At 46.8% G+C, this 21,056-nt stretch overlaps 1 protein-coding gene across 4 annotated transcripts in view; it reads right to left on the bottom strand.

Moving 5' to 3' along the window:
- Positions 1-21,056, bottom strand: part of LOC146812060 (protein MTSS 1-like) — a 509,468-nt gene that overhangs the window by 245,368 nt on the left and 243,044 nt on the right. For all 4 annotated transcript variants that reach the window (XM_085619068.1, XM_085619067.1, XM_085619069.1 and 1 more), the window contains exon 5: positions 11,694-11,785. In XM_085619068.1, coding sequence (XP_085475194.1) covers positions 11,694-11,785 — 92 coding nt within the window. The remainder of the gene's footprint in view (positions 1-11,693; positions 11,786-21,056) is intronic.

A 21,056-nucleotide genomic window follows, 5' to 3' on the forward strand; every position in this document is an offset into this window, starting at 1 on the left:
GTCTCCTTGTCCCGAGCACACCTGTGTCTCCTTGTCCAGAGCACACCTGTGTCTCCTTGTCCAGAGCACACCTGTGTCTCCTTGTCCAGAGCACACCTGTGTCTCCTTGTCCAGAGCACACCTGTGTCTCCTTGTCCAGAGCACACCTGTGTCTCCTTGTCCAGAGCACACCGGTGTCTCCCTGTCCTGAGCACACCTGTGTCTCCCTGTCCAGAGCACACCTGTGTCTCCCTGTCCAGAGCACACCTGTGTCTCCCTGTCCAGAGCACACCTGTGTCTCCCTGTCCAGAGCACACCTGTGTCTCCTTGTCCAGAGCACACCTGTGTCTCCTTGTCCAGAGCACACCTGTGTCTCCTTGTCCAGAGCACACCTGTGTCTCCCTGTCCAGAGCACACCTGTGTCTCCCTGTCCAGAGCACACCTGTGTCTCCCTGTCCTGAGCACACCTGTGTCTCCCTGTCCTGAGCACACCTGTGTCTCCCTGTCCTGAGCACACCTGTGTCTCCCTGTCCTGAGTACACCTGTGTCTCCCTGTCCTGAGTACACCTGTGTCTCCCTGTCCTGAGTACACCTGTGTCTCCCTGTCCTGAGCACACCTGTGTCTCCCTGTCCTGAGCACACCTTTGTCTCCCTGTCCTGAGCACACTTGTGTCTCCACACCGGTGTCTCCTTGTCCAGAGCACACCTGTCTCCTTGTTCAGAGCACACCTGTGTCTCCTTGTCCAGAGCACACCTGTGTCTCCCTGTCCAGAGCACACCTGTGTCTCCCTGTCCAGAGCACACCTGTGTCTCCCTGTCCAGAGCACACCTGTGTCTCCCTGTCCAGAGCACACCTGTGTCTCCCTGTCCAGAGCACACCTGTGTCTCCCTGTCCAGAGCACACCTGTGTCTCCCTGTCCCGAGCACACCTGTGTCTCCCTGTCCCGAGCACACCTGTGTCTCCCTGTCCCGAGCACACCTGTGTCTCCCTGTCCCGAGCACACCTGTGTCTCCGTGTCCCGAGCACACCTGTGTCTCCTTGTCCCGAGCACACCTGTGTCTCCTTGTCCAGAGCACACCTGTGTCTCCTTGTCCGGAGCACACCTGTGTCTCCTTGTCCGGAGCACACCTGTGTCTCCTTGTCCGGAGCACACCTGTGTCTCCTTGTCCGGAGCACACCTGTGTCTCCTTGTCCAGAGCACACCTGTGTCTCCTTGTCCAGAGCACACCGGTGTCTCCCTGTCCTGAGTACACCTGTGTCTCCCTGTCCTGAGTACACCTGTGTCTCCCTGTCCTGAGCAAACCTTTGTCTCCCTGTCCTGAGCACACCTGTGTCTCCCTGTCCTGAGCACACCTGTGTCTCCACACCTGTGTCTCCCTGTCCTGAGCACACCTGTGTCTCCACGTCCCGAGCACACCTGTGTCTCCTTATCCCGAGCACACCTGTGTCTCCTTGTCCAGAGCACACCTGTGTCTCCTTGTCCAGAGCACACCTGTGTCTCCTTGTCCAGAGCACACCTGTGTCTCCTTGTCCAGAGCACACCTGTGTCTCCTTGTCCAGAGCACACCTGTGTCTCCTTGTCCAGAGCACACCTGTGTCTCCCTGTCCAGAGCACACCGGTGTCTCCCTGTCCAGAGCACACCTGTGTCTCCCTGTCCTGAGCACACCTGTGTCTCCCTGTCCTGAGCACACCTGTGTCTCCCTGTCCAGAGCACACCTGTGTCTCCTTGTCCAGAGCACACCTGTGTCTCCTTGTCCAGAGCACACCTGTGTCTCCTTGTCCAGAGCACACCTGTGTCTCCTTGTCCAGAGCACACCTGTGTCTCCTTGTCCAGAGCACACCTGTGTCTCCTTGTCCAGAGCACACCTGTGTCTCCTTGTCCAGAGCACACCTGTGTCTCCTTGTCCAGAGCACACCTGTGTCTCCCTGTCCTGAGCACACCTGTGTCTCCCTGTCCTGAGCACACCTTTGTCTCCCTGTCCTGAGCACACCTTTGTCTCCCTGTCCTGAGCACACCTTTGTCTCCCTGTCCTGAGCACACCTGTGTCTCCACACCGGTGTCTCCTTGTCCAGAGCACACCTGTCTCCTTGTTCAGAGCACACCTGTCTCCTTGTTCAGAGCACACCTCTGTCTCCTTGTCCAGAGCACACCTGTGTCTCCTTGTCCAGAGCACACCTGTGTCTCCTTGTCCAGAGCACACCTGTGTCTCCTTGTCCAGAGCACACCTGTGTCTCCTTGTCCAGAGCACACCTGTGTCTCCTTGTCCAGAGCACACCTGTGTCTCCCTGCCCTGAGCACACCTGTGTCTCCCTGCCCTGAGCACACCTGTGTCTCCTTGTCCCGAGCACACCCGTGTCTCCCGGTCCCGAGCACACCTGTGTCTCCTGGTCCCGAGCACACCTGTGTCTCCTGGTCCCGAGCACACCTGTGTCTCCCTGCCCTGAGCACACCTGTGTCTCCCTGCCCCGAGCACACCCGTGTCTCCTTGTCCCGAGCACACCCGTGTCTCCTTGTCCCGAGCACACCCGTGTCTCCCTGTCCCGAGCACACCCGTGTCTCCCTGTCCCGAGCACACCCGTGTCTCCCTGTCCCGAGCACACCCGTGTCTCCCTGTCCCGAGCACACCCGTGTCTCCCTGTCCCGAGCACACCCGTGTCTCCCTGTCCCGAGCACACCCGTGTCTCCCTGTCCCGAGCACACCTGTGTCTCCCGGTCCCGAGCACACCTGTGTCTCCTGGTCCCGAGCACACCTGTGTCTCCCTGCCCTGAGCACACCTGTGTCTCCCTGCCCTGAGCACACCTGTGTCTCCTTGTCCTGCCATGACAGCTGCCTCCATTGCTCAGCTGCAGCCACAGCAGGTGAATCACGCCGAGAGGAGAGGCACCTTCTGCACCTGATCACACAATTAACTAACTATTCAAGGCTGCAGCGTGATTGACAATCACAGTCCTCTGGTTATTTACCTTTAAAGGTGAGGTTAAAAAGCACATTAAAAGGACCACTTGCAAACACGAGGTTATAACAAAAAATAAGATGACCCTAGTTGGATAACATTGCAGATCCAATTCTTTAAATTCCTGGTGAAACATTTACGGTCGGATTATATTTGTATGGGAATGCAAAACGATGGCAAAGATATTTTCCATAAAGAAACACTAAATCTGAGTAATTAAAACCTAAACACAATCAAGTGAAGAGTGAGACATCTCACTTAAACACCAACAATGTCTGTGCAGACCGTGTTACTTTATGCAGACCTAAAACTGCTCGTAAAATCAGAAAGTCCCTATATTTGTTTTACTTACATACACAAATTGTAATTGTAAAAAAAAGACGTACATCACTCAAGAAAGTGAGCAATATCATACAGGAAACAAGCAGAGGCAGTAGTTCTGGCAACACCTTCGTAATTAACAGATATTAACAGAATTAAAAAGAAACGAATCCTCTTTCTAAAAGTGGCATGCATGTTTTTATGAAAGGTAAAATAACCCTAGCAATTATAGATATAAAAAAGAGGAAATGAACGTAGAGTTTGACAAACTGGTCCTGGCACTGAAGTTAACTACTTTTTAGGTGTATGCGTACAAGCAAAAAAAAGGCCATCGCTCACAATGAAGTAAACTGACCCACTGCCTAACCCTGTATGCCGTGGTGGGCAGAAGCAACTTATTAATGATGTTTGAGCCGAGCAATAAGTGAAGAGGGCTGATCAAATGCCCCTCTATGTGTATACATTTAAATTATGATTAAAAAAATGAAAACATTAGGTTGGGGACACAATTAGAGCAGTCTCTGGGCCAGACCTAAAAACAAACTGATAACTGTTGCATGCCTAAACATACACATATGAGGAAAAAGGCCTTTCTTACATACAACATATGTTGAGTGCTAAAAATAAAATTAAATTGCTTGGGCTTCTAAATTACAGGAGATATCTTTGGGTACCATTCCTTCATCTTTAACAAGATGAAATGCTATTCTATTCAAAGCTATTCTATTCTATACAGATATCTAAGTGCATGGCTACCCGAAGGCTTCCCCGGGCTAGCCTTGCCGCATTTAGACACCTAAGCTTCAGCGAGATCAGACTGAGGCAGAGGTTAAATAGGAGAGAGGCATGCTTTCAGCTGCTTCCTGAACACAGGTTTGTTATTGACCGGCCTCAGGTTGATAGGCAAGGAGTTCCACAGTTTTAGGACTAGATGTGAGAAAGAGCGTTCATCCCCTCGGGTCCTATGTTTTTGGGGCACTTTCATAAGTCGGGCATTGGTTGACCTCAGTGCCCTGCTTGGTGTATAGGGCACCATCACAGCTCGCAGCAGAAAAGGGCCTTTCACGTGAAGTCGTCCATGTGCTAGGCATAACGCCTTGAACTTCACCCGCTGCTCAAAAGAAACCCAGTGAAGGGAGACCAAGGCATTCTTAGAAGAGATGTGTTTCGGAACATTGAGCAGAAGCCAAGTCACCACATTTTGAAAGACTTGTAGCCTTTTTGTCACATGTTGTGGGGCACCTAGGTACAGGGAATTCCCAATTTGACTCAGCTCCTAAGGGTGTTGTATGTATATCCTACTGTAGCCAGTAGGTAGTTATAGTTAGGATCTAGTTTCCATAGGAAAAGCATTTTTTGACTTGCCTATAACTTTGGAGTTTTTTTGACCAATCTTCATGAAATTTCCCCCCAAAAAGTGTCAAAGTAGATTGTGTGTGTCATGGAAAGTTTGGGGGTGATCCGTGCAGTGAGGACCGAGGAATTGGGGCACAAAATAAGGGTACGTTTATAATGTTAATTTTCTTAGGAACGCGTTGTCGAAACTACAGCCCGAACTGCTGGCCAGAATTACACCAAATTGGGCAGAAAGGTAGATGTTGTTACGTAGATTGTGCTTTTTGTTATTTGGTGTAAATCCGTTCAATAGTTTTTCAGAAATTTAAGAAGAAAAAGATATTTCTTTGGTCGCAAAGCCTTCGTGAAAAAATATGTGCTTGTGCAGGGAAATGTACGGCTCTGATTAGCTGCCAATGACAGACAGATGATGGACAGTATGCAAAGCACATGAAACATTCGACCCCAGTCAATAGATCTGGGTTAAAGCCATCATTCTTTTGCTCACCACGCCACCCCAGTTTAGACTCAGCCATATGCAACTCAGCCTCGACCCTGTGCCTCCTTGAAACAGTCTAGCCCGAACTGCCAACCCAGTTCCTCCCTGGAACGAAAACAAGCATCCTGGGACCAGTTTCGGGGCATCGCCCCTTATCAGCTAGGCTAGCTTGAATACAGTGACACAGTGAGCACAGGACCCACATTTGGGCATACCCTGCGCACTTAGGGTGATAAAACAAAAGACACACAGATGATGGAAGGAATGCAGAGCAAATCAAACATTCAGCCCCAGTCAATAGATCTGGGTTAAATTCATTGTTCTTTTGCTCACCATGCCACCCTGATTGGCTGGCAGCACTTCAACCAGGAAGTGTTAGCAGCCATCTTGGGACTCTGCTTCACCGCACCGAGTCCCAAAAAACCAAGAATTTTCAACACGATGGGTCTCGCATTCGCGAGCGTTTAACCTATTGGCGTTGCGACAATGCCTTTTATTTATGTATTCTTAAAAGGAACACATATATGAAAGGCATTGTTGTTTTTAAAGCCAAGAGCTGAAACTCTTGCAAATGCGAGACCACTATAATGGTGGCTACGCCCCTTTTTATAGACGCTGCTAGCATATTTAGGCTACCGGAAGCAGCGTCTAAACCAGGGGTCTCGAACATTTTATGTAGCGACTGCTACTTCTGATTAGTGAAAATCCTGATGAGCTAGTGAAGGCTAAGCATTGTCCCCCTCTCCCCCCCTCCCCCCCCCAAAGCCCAGCTTCATTTACTTGCACAGTGCACACGCTCTGTTAAGTGTACAACACCCAACCCAGGATTCATATGTTCCTGTTGCAAACAACGCTGTGTAATGTAGAGTGCCCTAGGCTGATAGGATGCCTCAATTGCTTAAGGTCCTACCCGGAGAGCTACAGGAAAAGGCTTGAAATCCGGCAGGGCCTACTTTGCCGGTCATCCTTACAAGGCCCATAATGTGTTTTCTGTCCTGTAACCATTACACCTGTCATTCAAGCACCTGGTGCAGTCTGTTTGTTCAGTTGACCAAATGAATTTGCTACGGTTCACGTCAGAACAGGCTACAGGTGATATAAAAAGCAGGGGTCACGCCAAAATGTTGTCACAGTGAAGTAAAACCATAAAAAGCTCCTGGTGCTCTGGTTTTGAAAAACCTGTAAGGTGATCTGGGGGAGACTGGGGTGTTTAAGGCGACTCTCAATGGGAGAATATATGAAGCTTGACAGTCAAAGGTCAACAGCAGATCCCTTGGAGGGCCAGAGGGGAAGCTTGTCGCAGCCCTACCTTGAATTAGCTCAGGCAAACAGCAGACAGGTGCATGTTGTAAACGTCACCACCCGAGCAATGCACACAATACCATAGTGTTGTAACTCTGCCACTCCAGTGGTGCACAGTACCAGATTGTGTGTGCTTTATGCCACAGTGTTGTAACTGCAACATCTGAATTGCAGAGCTCTTTAATCAGCCGTCCGTCGCCCGGGCCAGTGCAAATTGTACCACTGAGTTGCTACTTCTCTACCTGGACTTCAGCCCACATCATACTGTTGTCCATTTCTCCAGCCCCTTAAAAGACCCTTTCCCGGTTTTTAGTGATCAACAGCTATTGTGCCTGGTTTGCTTTTAAGACAAGTCTGGGGGTCGTTAAAGAGACAAACACCTAAATTAAATAACACACAAAATATATCAATATCGGCCATCGGGCTTCCAAGCAGATATCCAGCACTTTGTGATCTCAGGACGGATTGACATATACTTTGATTACCAGCAAAGTCCTTTATATGCAAAATTCGCTCTGAGCACTTGCGTTGCATTTCCCATCTTTATTGTAGTGCTAAAAAATAATGCGTTAAAAAACCGGATCCAGGAACTTAATTTACGTTTTTTTGGGCTGAAAAGAAATGTAAAATGAAGTTGCAAGGGGTATTTTTTTAAAATCCCTGTGAAATACTGCTTTCATTCAATAAAATGTTTCACATTTTTTGCTTTTAAATAAATAACGTACCTCTTCGTTTTACATTGATCACCTATTTCAACAATAAAAGAGTGTTTCACATGGACATATATTTGTAAAAATAAAGTACCTCTTGCACGTTGACCGCAAACCAGCATCAAAGCCCTTATGCTGTCGGTCCCAGGCCTAACACTGGCTGTGCTCTTCGGGCCAAGGTGGCGAGCACTGCACCATCTGCACAGTGGTATGCAGCTGCAACAAACCCAACCAGATTCCTGGGCCTTACAAGGCTCCGGTGGCAAGATTGCTCCTCCGGCTGCAGAGATTGTGCATTATATAAGTGTAGTGTGGGGCAGCAGAAGGCAGGCCAATCGCTTCCCAAGGGCCAGCCTAATACTGCTTTTAGCACTGACGTCACCCCCGCGACCCGCTCCGGCTTAATGTAATCCAGCCAATTGTGAGCAGTTTATTTGGGTGAGGGCGGGCACGCACTGCAAGACGCCTAAAATAAAAAAAACAATAACGACAGGCTACATTAACCCCTTCAGTGCCCGCCCCTTTCCCCGCCCAGTGCCGGCCGTTGCATTAGCGGGCGGGGTCTATGACGAGCTGGACTCGTCATGGGCACAGCGCCACCGCGGCCCATGACGAGTCCAGCTCGTCATGGGCACTGAAGGGGTTAATTTTTTATTCAGGGCATCAAACTGCACTAAAATGAATGTTCGGGATGTGAGCTACTCACAGGGCGTCGGCGAACTACTCGTGATCGACCGGTTGGAGGACCCCTGGTCTAAACAAAGGGGCGCAGCCAACATTAAAGCGAAAGCATGCATGGCATTTACACCCAAAGTAAAAAAATCTTTTTTTAAAAGTACATTCAAAGGGTTCTAGAGTGAAAGCGGCCCGCTCTGGTAAGTAAATAGGCGTGGACACTAAAGTGAAAGCAGACCGCTCCACATATTAAATAAGCGTGGCAGCTACTATAAAGCGGGCTGTGCTGTAATTTGAATAAAAATACTATACTATTAAAATAAAATCGGGTGGGTGCTGCGATGTCGTGGGTGGAATAGGGGAAGAGCCTTAAACAAAAAAGTGCTCACCAACTTATAAAGCAGACCATGTAACAACTGAAGTAAAAGGGCCAGTCGTCATGGGAGGTTACAATTGAAGACAAGGTGCTATAAAGGAGGGACTAACAGGCCTATGTACGAATCAGATGCCATCATTTACAAAGAGCAATGACATAAGCCAATGAGAAATAGGGGCAGAGAGTGGGCGGGGCTTCAAGTGCATACTCCAATATAGCATGCGGCAGAGCAGCGTATGCGCTGCCCAGGCTCGACCTAAAAAAGTGAAAATAAAGAAAAGGGGTCAGGGTAGGAATACCCTGACCCCCAAGCCATGGTCTTGGGGTCCCCCTAGGACCGCACCACGACATAAAAGCATTTTTAAGACTAAAAAAAAACAATTGCTGCAAAATTGTGATTTTTGAGAATTCACAGAAACCGTTTAAAAAAAATAAATAATAAAAAAGCAAGCGGGGGCCCCCCGGGCTTGCTTTAAAATAATCCTCCGGATGGGCCATGTCCCTGGGGCATAAAGTAAATATAGGAGGGCGCATGGGGCCCCCCAGACTTAAAGCCCTGGGGACTGCCACCTCCCCGGGGCTATTTTGAATTATGTGGGGGGGTGGCCTTGTGGACCTCCCCTCACCCGGGACCACTACCTCCCCAGGGCTCATTAATACAATATAGGGGGGCCTCGGGGACCACCTCTGCCCCTAGGACGGCCACCTCCCCGGAGCTAATTTCAATAAAAAGGAGGGGCCTTGCAGACCCCCCACTGCCCCGCAGAGCACCACCTTCCAGGGGCTACTTTCAATAATAACGGAGGGCCTTGCGGACCCCCTCTGCCCCGGGGACCGGCCACCTCCCCGGGACAATTGTGAACAAAAGAGGGGGGCCGCTCGGCGCCCCTCCAGGAGTCCTACGGAAGGATTGTTAAGAGGTGTTCGGGAGCCATGCCCCCTTTCTCCACCACACTGCAAACGTGGCTCCTGGCGCACTACTGGTTGGGGGATGAAGTCCACTTCACTCCTGAGGGACCTTGGGGGCCAAGAAACCCTCCTGGTACCTCCTTTAAGTCCCTACACAGCAGAATTCCTGAGAGCTGGTCGGAGGCCCCGTCGCCTTTCTCCACTACTCTGCAAATGTGACTACTACTTTAAAAACAATAGAAATTCACTGAAATAACTAAAGGTTACAGAGACGTGATAGTTAGGCTCAGGTTTCACTCATACAAGACAAGAGAAATTCAGCAGTTATAGTTAGTTGAGCTAACTATAACTCGCGCCATGCAATGCACTGCTTATGAACTCACATATTACATCACTCATTACATGGTCAGTGACATCACTGATGACATCTTAATTGACATTACTGATTACATCACTGATGACATCATCTACAGAATCTGACACACTCACTCACACCCCAATATAACCTTTCATACACCCACTCCAACTTCCACACTACATTCTCAAAACCATTGACACACCCATACCACTACATACACACCCACTCATTGATTCGTAGGTCTACACACCCATCCACTCAGTCACCCATACAGCCACTCATACACTGCCAGTAAACCATGGAGCTACTCACATGCCTATTCACTCACCCAGAGTCAATCACACAGCCACTTACTCACCTATACAGTTATACACACCCACTCTCTTATTCATAACACATACTCACCTATACAGTCACTGACACAAGCACACACTCACCCATACAGCCACTCTCACAATCAATCACTCACACTACAGTCACTCATATACTCCAACACTCCCCTATATTGCCTTTCACATATGCAGTTACTCACCCATATACCACTGACACATCCATTCACTCACTTGACACAGCCATACACTCACTCACTCATACAGCCCCTCACAGATGCACTTACAAACTCATACAGCCACTAACTCACCCACTCACTCATCCATGCAGTCACACACACCCTCACCCACCCACACAGACACTCATACACCCATACAGGTACTCACACAACCAATCAATCACTGACTAACTAGCCCATACAGCCACTTAGACACCAACTGAAAGACTGATACAGATATTCACACAACCTAGTCACTCACGCATACATTAACTGAGACACCTATAATCACTCACTTATACAGTCAGTCCTGCACCCACTGAATCATCCATACAGGCACTCGTACACCCACAGATTCATCAATACACCTTGGTGTATATATATATTTAACACTAAAACCTTTTAGAAACACTTTCAGTCATGTCATGTGAAGCAGACTTTGGGAAAAACAGACATACGAAATCCGTCTTTTGTAATTTTGTCTGCTGCACTCCGTGACTTAATTAGTGCATATGCACTTATAACTGTATTACTGTCTCTGCTTATTTAACCCTCTGTAAGTACTCTCGTCCTATCAAATGAGCTCCGTAGTCCATGAGAATCGACTGCGGGTCAGAACTGCACACACCAAAATGGTGTTTGGAAATGGACAGATGTAGAGGTTTCCATAATTGACTGTAATATATTCCATAAAGTAAGGGCTGACATCGACAAACAGCCAAAATAAGAAAAACAATACCTGCAACACATGGCAACTTACCAGTGCTTTTTATTGGTTTGGGAAATCCTAAAACAGACTGATGTCGGTATTTCAATACTTTATTGAGTTTTTTTCATTACAGTAACAAGAGTGGCACAATAAAGATACACAAACCAATCGCCATACAGGGCGGATGGAGCAACAAAGTAAATGAAAAACAATCCCACAATTCAACTACAAGCAGGGCTGGACAGGCCGTAGCGGGCACCAGGCATTTCCCCGGTGGGCCGGAGGCCAGTTTTGCAGCAGTGCTGCAATATCGGCCCTCTGTAACAAAAGCAGAGCAGTGCGTCTTGCTAGCACCCCTGCCCCCCATCTCGCTCCCAGGGCTGGTCAAGCAGCAACGTGCCAGGGCTGGTTGTTGTTCCCAGTCCGGCCATGACTATAAGCCAGTTCCCCATAAAAACAGGTAATGAGTAATAATTCAAACGAGGGGAAAGGAAGAACACAACACAACCATCGAGGGAAGAAAGGGAGAGGGAAAAACATGAAGCACGCACCCGCAATGAGGAGGGAGATTGGGAGGATAAAACACACAAACAGGAAATATGAAACATGGAGGCATGTAATGAATGAGCACTTTGTTTGAGAGAAAAAAACCGGCCCATTTTGATATTTTTGAAAAGTGGGTCAACTCAAAAGCGTACACTGCGATATCATTATCATCAACACTGCGTTTTAAAAACCACACAAGTGGTATTAGAGGTTTGAGTGGTGCATGTGCATTTATACACGGGGCATCTTTGGTGAAATGTCTCGTCTTTCCGAGGCTCATTTGAAATACAGAGTGTGGCATCTATCATTCCGCCCTCCTCAAAATGTCTTTCCTCAAACTAGAACATTGTACCAGCAGCATACACCCAGTGGAGGCATCTGTGCAGACAGTCGAGCCACACAGAAATCACCTCAGGAAATAGTTATTAAAACCTCTTAGGAACATGGAGTTGTAAAAAGTAGCAAGTTACCTTTAGCGTGATCCTTGTCCAGCTGGTTGGCTACTTTTTTCCATTCTTCAATTTTAATCTCCAAGGGATTTATTAAATTGTCTGTTAATGCACTGAAAAACAAAAAATAAGACTTCTTAAAGCACTTTTAAACATAATCACTCCACAAAGAGAAGCAAGCAGATTAGGTAGAACTCGAACAGCAATCGGACAGAGTTAAGAGATGCAACATTGTCCCGGAAATGTTGAGGACTTTTGTAAATTTCAGTCGTGACTGAGCTGGTCATAAACAATATTGATTTTGTCTCTTTGCGCCCATGTCCTCCAGCTCCCGTGAACGGCCCAGGCAGCATGACAACATGACAGCATCCCTCGCGCGCAGCATCACGAGGTCTCAATGCGGGTAAACACTATGACGAGAGCCGAGGGGAGAATAATGTAGGGCTTCAAAGGGAGACACTTAATAATCAGGAAATGGAGATTGTGTACACCAGTGTAAACATTGCTGGGAAGGCCTCGCCCCGAGTATTGTGCTCTCATGATGACGCTGCAGTGGTGTCTCCAGTTCTGAAGCTTTCCCCTGAAATGCAAGTGGAAGTAACTGCTCAGGAAGCATGCCAGAGGGGCTGAAGGATTTCTGCAGGACACATGGCAGCACCAAATCTAAGTCACAGAAAGAAAGGGGATGTCAACTAGGAAAGTAAAAAACACAAACCCACAGACTCCCTCCTTCTCCCCATGCTCAGCATCGGTGAAACAAGCATCTGCAATGCAATAGGTCTCGCATACAATGCCTTTTATTTATGTGTTTTGATAATTAACGCAAATAAAAGCCATTGTCATTTGCAATGCCAACAGCTCAAACTGTTATGAATGCGAGACCCATTTCACTTCAAAGAAGCGGCCGCCATTGTCAAGGGTTGCCTGGAATGTGAAAGAGTGCATGGAGCGCTGAACGCTGCAGGAAAGCATGTCGTGCCTGCGGTAGGAGAAACTCATAACAAAATAAAAATAGTGCTTACAGACTAAATAAGACATTCCGTGTAACAACCAAAGTAAAAGGACCAGTCCTCATGGGAGGTTACAAATGAGGACAAGGCGGTACTAAGGAGGGACTAACAAGCCTATTAACGAATCAGAAGCCAGCATTTAAGAAGGACATTAACACAAGTCAATGACAAATATGGGCGGAGAGTGGGCGGGGCTTCAAGTCTATACTCAAATACCGCATGCCTCGCAGAGCAGCGCATGCGCTGCCCAGGCTCGACCTAAAAATCTCTTGCCCTTAAGCATCTTAGGTTTCTCATTAATGAATTTAAAGTGGATAAACTATGTACGAAGGCTACGGGGAAGTTGAATGAAGGGGTACGGAGGGACAAATACAATTGTTAGCAAAGACAAATTGTGTGCCTGCACACATCACAGGCAAGGCATCATCTGGAGTGTTATGTTCAACTCAGAAGACCAGATCTGTGTGTCCCACCAGTTCTGGGACCTTCACCTGGATTGTTCTCCAGTTCTCTGGCCTCATCTGCAGTGCTGCGTCCAGTATTAAAGGCAGCCCCAGGCATTTTGCGTCCCCTTCTGAAGGCTGCCTCTAACGTGCTGTGTGCAAACTCGGGGTCGATCTCTGCTGTCGTCTCCTGTCCGTATGTCATTTCTTAAGTGTTCTGTCCAGCTGACTTGCCAGCTGAAGAGATCTGTGAAAGATGGCTTTTTGTTAAACTCGCAAATCTTAAACTGCACGTCTACATGTTTTATTTGTTAAAAATCAAGGACCAGTGTCAGACAGAGGGGTGTGACATGTAAAATAGAGGCCAGCTTCGCAAGGACGTGCAGGTTGGTGTACTATAAATACGGATAAGAATCCCACTGCCGAATGAGGTATAAGAGAGGAGCGGGGACACCTTTTTCACCCTCCTCCGTACTACTAATGTCACTGCTGGGGCTGCGCCAAAACTAGGGTGAGTCCCGCTGCCCTTTATGCAGCCTTACCCGTGGATCTGCATCTGTTCCCATCGCCTCAACTGTTGCACTGTCCAACTCAGAAACGCTCAGCGGCAGCTCCTCCGCCCCCATCCCTCCACCCGTGCAGAGAGCTGGGCAGCTGAGAGAAACGGGAAAAATTATAATAAAACCATTTTATGTTTCTTCCTGCTAAAGGCAGACACATCTGGGCAGGGTGGTGTGTTGACAAGAGCAGGGGGGGTAGTGCACATTGCAAGTGCACATGATGGTTTGGCCAGCTGTCTATGGCTGGTCAAACCGTCATGCGCACTTTGATCTCTCTCCAACTGAGCTATGTTGTACAGCCAGGTGGAGTAGAGGCCCAGGCTCCGAGGACCCGAGCGAGCGTTAAACATACCCGCTCAGTCCAATCACGGCGCTGCTTTCATGAGAGCAGTGTCTAGATTGGCAGCTAGGAGCCTACGCAGTGTGCCGGGACCAGAACAGAAGAACCCAGAAACAGCGGCCAGCAGCAGGCAAGTGTTTTTTTTATTTTATTATATACCCCCAACCCTCCAGCCCCTCTCGCCCCACTACGTTATGAAGTGGAGCCACTACTGGAAATGCTGCCCCACTTAGCCCGTAGTGCCTGCAGTCTCCCACCTGCATGCAGGAGGAAAAGAGGCAAAGAAAATAATCTTGAAAAGGGATACGCAGAGCGAGCTGAGAAAGGTAGTGCCGAAGGGGAAAGAATTCAGGGAGTGAAAAGAGAAAGAGGTGGAGGGCAGGGGAGCAGTGAAAGAGTTTAGAACATGGCCAGGGCATGACAGAGGGTGAAAGGAGGGCCAGGGAGACACCTCCTGATTAGCAAACACCTGTATTTCAAGACATCGGGGATTGGCCATATCTGTAAAGCTGCACCACATCTGAAGCACACATACACAATATATAGAATGTGTCAAAGACACAGTTGTATAACATTTGGTGAAATATCTAGGTGGTCTAATGATATAAAAATTAGCACAATGAGTAAGCACCAGCACTTTAGACCTCTTCTGAAACATTTGTATGTTCTCATGGGAGGAGAGTTATTTTATGTGTTGGCTTCTTTCATCCCGTTTATGCACTCGCATTTAGGTAGTCATGACTCGCTTTGAGCCTGCCTTTTACTGGTGGAACTAGGTTGAAGCGCTTCTTTTAACTCTTGTGCCAGTAGGACTACATAGCGAACCCTAGTTGAGGTTTTTGTTCTCCTCCTTTTCTCTTTTTTTTTTAGCTTTGGCCGATTGTGATACGACTATGAGTGAACTAACGCCCCAAATTCTGAACGTGATTTGCAGCTTTGATTCCCTACAAATTTGGGTATTATTTGTTGATATGTGGAGCCTTAAAGCACGTTCATGTTTAATGTAAAATTGTATTAAACTTTTTTGAGAGATCATGGATTTGAATTGTATTATATGCACTTTTATGGTCTATTTCCAATTTAGACGGAATAAAGATTTTGAATTAAGTTGAATTGACCTGCTTCTGTCAAGAATCGAAAAGCAGGCCTCTAACATGTAAAGCACGTTCCCAGTCTCCATTCACGAAAAGATGGAAAATCTGGGACGCAATCAAGTGGCATTTTCAATTTCTCAAATCTCCTTGAATCTTGGATTTCAGCATCTTATTAGCAGAAAGGATCCTAGCAAATTGTTAAATGTGGTGAAGTAAATTTCTTTTCAGAAAGGCCTTACTAAAAACAGACAGATTGAAGGAGCACTTATCAGTGAGTTACAGGTCAGAATTACCATCGGCCAACTTCTAAGATGTACAAGGCACAGGTATCTTGCGGCAATGCATAGCTTTGAGGTTTAAGCCCGATCGCACCTAGTCAAGGATTTCTTCTCTTCTCACACCTTGATCCTCCCTGCTGCTCAGAGAGCTATGACCTTTGCTTTACACATTATTGTGACAGCTCTAAGCCTTGCTGAGCAATCCTGTCACCATGCCCCTTCAGATGAGCAGGGATGTCTAGCGAGTTTACACAAGGTAGACCACAACGTGCGGTTATGAGGCATGACATGTCTGACATTGGCCATTCAGGACGGGGCGCCACTGTTTACACTCCTTCTCTTGTAGTCCTTGGCGGTGACAGTTTGCTGGTTTGAGTAAGATCACAAGGGTAGCGTTGCTGGGGTTGAAAGCATGCTGGTGTCTTTAGAATTTGGCTTCCTGACAGTGGCTGGACTGCTGGGAGTCTATGGTTAATGTGCATATTATATAAGGGCAGAATGAAGTAAGTCCTGTTTAATGTGCAATTCTATATGAAGCCTATAAGCAACATTCAGACCATTATATTTATTATAGACTTTATATAGGGCTTCTTTTACAATTCTGTAGTACTGCAAAGAACAGGTGTTATCAGTGCTCCAGCCTTTGTTACGCAATCAGCCACAGTGAAAGGGTCTGAGATCGCTCTGCCTGGGGTTCAGCCTAGACCTGCAGGTTACCAACCAATATCAGCAGCGAGTGCTAAACGTGCTGACTGCTGTTCTTGATGACTAATATCGATCGTTTCTTCCTACAATTCACACTGAAGGCCATGTACAGTGTACTGTTCAGAACAAGGTCCTTTACGTAATGACACATTAGTGAGAGATGAAAGATGGAGGGCGGACCGGAATGAGAGCCTTATCTGCCAATGTACTACGCCAAGTGATAACACCGCGCTGCTCATCTGATTCGATAACACCGCACTGCTTATCTGATTCGATAACAACGCACTGCTTATCTGATTCGATAACACCGCGCTGCTTATCTGATTCGATAACACCGCACTGCTTATCTGATTCGATATCACCGCACTGCTGATCTGATTCGATAACACCGCACTGCTGATCTGATTCGATAACACCGCACTGCTTATCTGATTCGATAACACCGCGCTTCTCATCTGATTCGATAACACCGCACTGCTTATCTGATTCGATAACACCGTGCTGCTCATCTGAATTGACTTGTTTTCTGCCTGGGCGAGGCACAACTGGACAAGAGTCACAAACATCCCTTCACTTCTTTGAGATTATTTACTGGAGATAGGGCATGTTTAATAGAAAGTGCACGCTTTAGAAAATTTGGAGGATATTAGGCAGACTTTCTTATAAATGTTCCCCAATTTCCCTAAAATTGGGAACGCTCATTAACTACTGCAAGCATAAATGGGATTAACAGAAACAAAGGGAACCACTTTCAGGGTTGCCATTAACATATGCCAATGCATCAAGCAATCCTCCCTGAGAAACAGCGCCCTTGCGTACAGAAGCCGATTCCGGTCATTGGGTTTCTCCATCGGGGATAAGGTTTGGGTATTAAATGACCAGGTTCTGTCTTTTAATGAGATGGGCTCTCTAGAGTGTCTCTCATGGAGATCCATAACCACCATCAGAAGCCGGTGGCATTCTCTTCAGTGACATCCAGAGTCGCTGACTGTTGGGCGACAGCAAACTGGTTGCACTCTAATTGTTGAATGCAAAAGATTGTGCTTGCTGAGGCCATCTACATAAAGCTATACCACCCCAACTCTTTCCTTTAACCTAAATCGCAGACAAGTAAGTGCTTGCCCAGTGAGAAAATCCTGGATCTCTGTTTTTTTATCCAAAAAGATTGTTTGTTCATTAATACCAATCAGTAAGGAACTACAAGCACCAGAACCATCACATCTACCTCTGTGCAAAAGTGAACCCTGCCTCTTTAACAGCCTACATTATTTCAAGCAGTTGAAGAGGACAGCTCTTACACTGACCTCCCACCAAGGACGCTTATGAAACTGCAGCTGGGGTTGAGCAGGGCTTCCATGTTCGCTGCCAAGTAACATCACACAGTGATATTCAGCTACGTCATCCCCGCCCTGGACAGGCTGCCAGTTTCAACTAACATGTAGGTGAAAAATTCTGTGCTTTACGCCAAAGAGATCTTAGGAACCGGGCCACAAGTATCACCAAAATAAGAAAATTAGATAATAGAAGTGATTTTCTCAAACACTCTGGAGAAAACAGAAAAAGCAAATATATAGATTATGAACAATTTTCTCAAATATTATGGAAAAACAATCCCCGGCTTGTCCCTGGAAAACAGAAAAAGAAAGATGACGCGATTCAACTGCGAGGTCCCTCACTCCAGAAAGGGTCCCCTTAAGTCTTAGGATGGAGGAAAAAAATGAGAAACACATATATTATAGCTGCTCTCTTGTGAGGCAGTAGGACACTGTACTACATCTACTTGGACTGCAGACACCATTTCTATTCTTCGGCAAAGGCTTTTCCACCCAACAAGCATGCTCAGGGGGCACTCGAACTGTGCAGCAATGTTTTCACAATCCAAAAACATGTACAAACACCTAACCTGTTCACTATTCTGGGATATTAAAAAATATTGCCCTTAGAAAGACTGTTCGAAGAGAGTTAGGGATCATAATGGTGTAAGGATGACCCAAATACAAATCATCAGAAGAAATGACATTTAGAAGTTAAGGTACCCCTGAAATCCTGACTCAACCTTAGCTCCCACCCCTGCAAACACTTGAGGCAGATGAAAAAGTAAAGCGAATAAGAAGCTGAATATGACGGGGGCAGGCGCGCAACACCCATTGGACTCACAGGGCTTCAGCCCCCCCCGTCGTGTGTGGCAGCCCGGGATGAGACACCTTCCCGGGCAAAAAAGCAGCCGCGCCCGAGCACTTCACAGGTCTTTAAAAGACCATTTGCATGTTAATGAGGCCTTGCTGTTGTTTCACCCCTTCTAAGAGCCCCTGCAGCTCCACTCTGCCTATTGCTTAAAGTTCAGCCCCCCCCGAAATTTTTGCTCAGCCCCCCCCCGAAATTTGGCTCTAGTTGCGCCTCTGGACGGGGGTCTAATGCTTTGTGTTATTGTGTGCTTAGGTAGTTGCAGTGGGCCCGAAGGGATTCTTTTCTGTGTGTGCTCTGCTGCTATCATTCTGTGAGAGCGTCTGAGAAGGAGAACGTCAGCTATAGGGTAGAGGCTGCTCCTTATAGGGCAGATTAACACATCATTGTCAGCTGCATTGCTTTGTTAATGCTACTGCTCACTTAAAGAGGAAATGTGGGGATTAAAGATGACATTCAGATCAGAAAGAGAATATGTGTTGGGATAACTTAAAAGTTGAAAAGGATGGGGAGGGTCTGAGCAAAAGCATTAACGTAGCTTCTAAATATGTATACGTAAACTACTCCAGTAGCATTCAAACCATCCACCCAAACACCCACTTATTAACTTAACTTAGACTGATTCTCCTTTTCGATGCTGATTTTTTGGTAGATTTCACACAGCGCCAGGACACCCTCGGGTAACAGTAGCGCTCAATAAATGTTATAAATAAATAAAATAAATAGACTGAAGGGATTTCGAAATGCCACCTAGTTTTGTAAAAAATAAAAAAAGGTTTCTCCCACCAGGGAAGCCAGCTCTTCCTATAAATAGTCAGAGGGATACATAATCAAACAGTGGTTTGCATACCCTCCCATCGCTGCTGGCAGGTGGTAAGAGGAAGCAAGTACCATCTCTTCTGCACAGTATCAAAAGGGAGACACCTACTGTAGAATAAAAACATTGTAAACATCTGCATGTTAAAAAAAAAAAAAACTCCATGATTGCCTGGATCAGTAGTGGGGTTCTTCGAAGCGATGTGCCAAGTGTATTTTGTTGCAAGCAAAGTCGGACAAAGTTCCAGAGTTTGCCATCAGCGAACGTTGCAAGGTTTCCTGGGTTACCTTCGCCCGAGCTCATTTTTTTCCAGCATCGTAAAATATTTTCATGCCAATCGACCCCAACCAATATAGAAAATTTGTGCAAAACACTCTTCCGCGTTACCTTATACGAAGCTTTACTATGCAACATAGAACATGTTAGCAGAACCCGTCTATGCGAGTTCACCTTTTGCAGAGTTTTCTATAAACAAGCACGAAAAAAAACCACCGACTTCTGCGGAAGCATTTTGTTAATGTTAAATAAGGATGTGTGCGGCGAACTGTCGAAAGAGTCGAATTTTCCAGGCAAAAGTAGGAATAAAAAAATTATAGTCTTCGTGAAATGGGGCACATTGCACCGCACTTCAGGAAGGCTGCAAATAAATTAGAAAAACTTCACAGAACCTATTCCTTAAATGAGCACTCCGAGATATGGCTGAATTTATGAAAAATCCAGATGGTGTGCGTTGGCCTAATGACTTGAAACAAAAATAAAAATATAATTACACGCTCAAGGACTCAAAGTTTCATTCCCTTAAATAGAAGCCGATTTTACTAGAACATAGCAAGTTTAAACTCTGCAAGTTGGCAGAGTCAAGGGAAGCTTTGAATCACAGAATTAAAATTAATTTTAAATAAGGCGTGCCGGTGCTCGCAGCGGGTGGAAACAAAGCGTGCCTAGTCTGGGGCATGAGACCTTTTACTTGAAAGTGCCTGGTCCTGGCTGGCTTTATTCCTCATACACTGCGGCTTAGAAGGACGGATGCCGAAAGTGGCCAAACACCGAAACCCTCTTCACGGATGTTTGTGCAGCCAAACATTACAGTTCAAAAGGTACTGCGTTTTATAACGAATCTTGGTTGCTATGGAGACATCATCCGGATTTATTTCCATTTTGTAAAGGTGGCTTATGGGTTGGACAAGACGCATCTATCTCTAAAACAGTGGAACTGGGCACTGTGCTCTACTGAACTGACATGGGATGACTGAGTCGAAAGCACCAGCAGGCCGCTACACGCCCCTTCCCCTCAGGTTCGTATCCGATCCAGGATGGCATTTATTCACATCTATCCTGGTCAATGTTTAGGAAACTTGACTAGTACTTTACATAAAAATCACATCAACACCACCGCTAGGTAGTGTCAAAGCCAGCACGGCTCAAGATGCCTTGGGTGTTGGCTTCCCAAGACTTGTGGCTGATGGCTGGTAGGAATGCATTAAAGGTGAGAGGGGATGTACGATGCGGGGGAGAGCCCAGGACGATAACTATTAAGTGATCATAAAAGTACCTTTATTCACCTTACTGTAAAGACTTGCACAAATCATGTCAATTGCAGCTGCAATGCTTATGTCTGTAGTGGGCGTGTGTGGAGAAAAGACCATTGATAGCATCCTGTAGGATGTGCCTGACCTTCCAGGAAGGTTATGAACCACAATGTTTAAAAGAACATGCTAAACAAGACACCATCAGCCTTACCCTGATAGCTTAGACAGAAGACTTGTCTGCCTCTGACCTCCCTTATGTTAAAATAGATGGAGAGTAGGACAAAGTAAACCCTGGCACTGCAAATCCACCCTCAACAACCACAGACTCTTTTAGATCAGGGCTAAGGATCATTGCCTCAGCAGAGGATGAACAAGGGTGGGGAAAGAAGACAGAAAAAAACATTTCTTCACTTAGGGCCTAATT

This window comes from Triturus cristatus, chromosome 7, assembly GCF_964204655.1.
Source record: "Triturus cristatus chromosome 7, aTriCri1.1, whole genome shotgun sequence".
In the NCBI taxonomy this organism is placed as follows: Eukaryota; Metazoa; Chordata; class Amphibia; order Caudata; family Salamandridae; genus Triturus; species Triturus cristatus.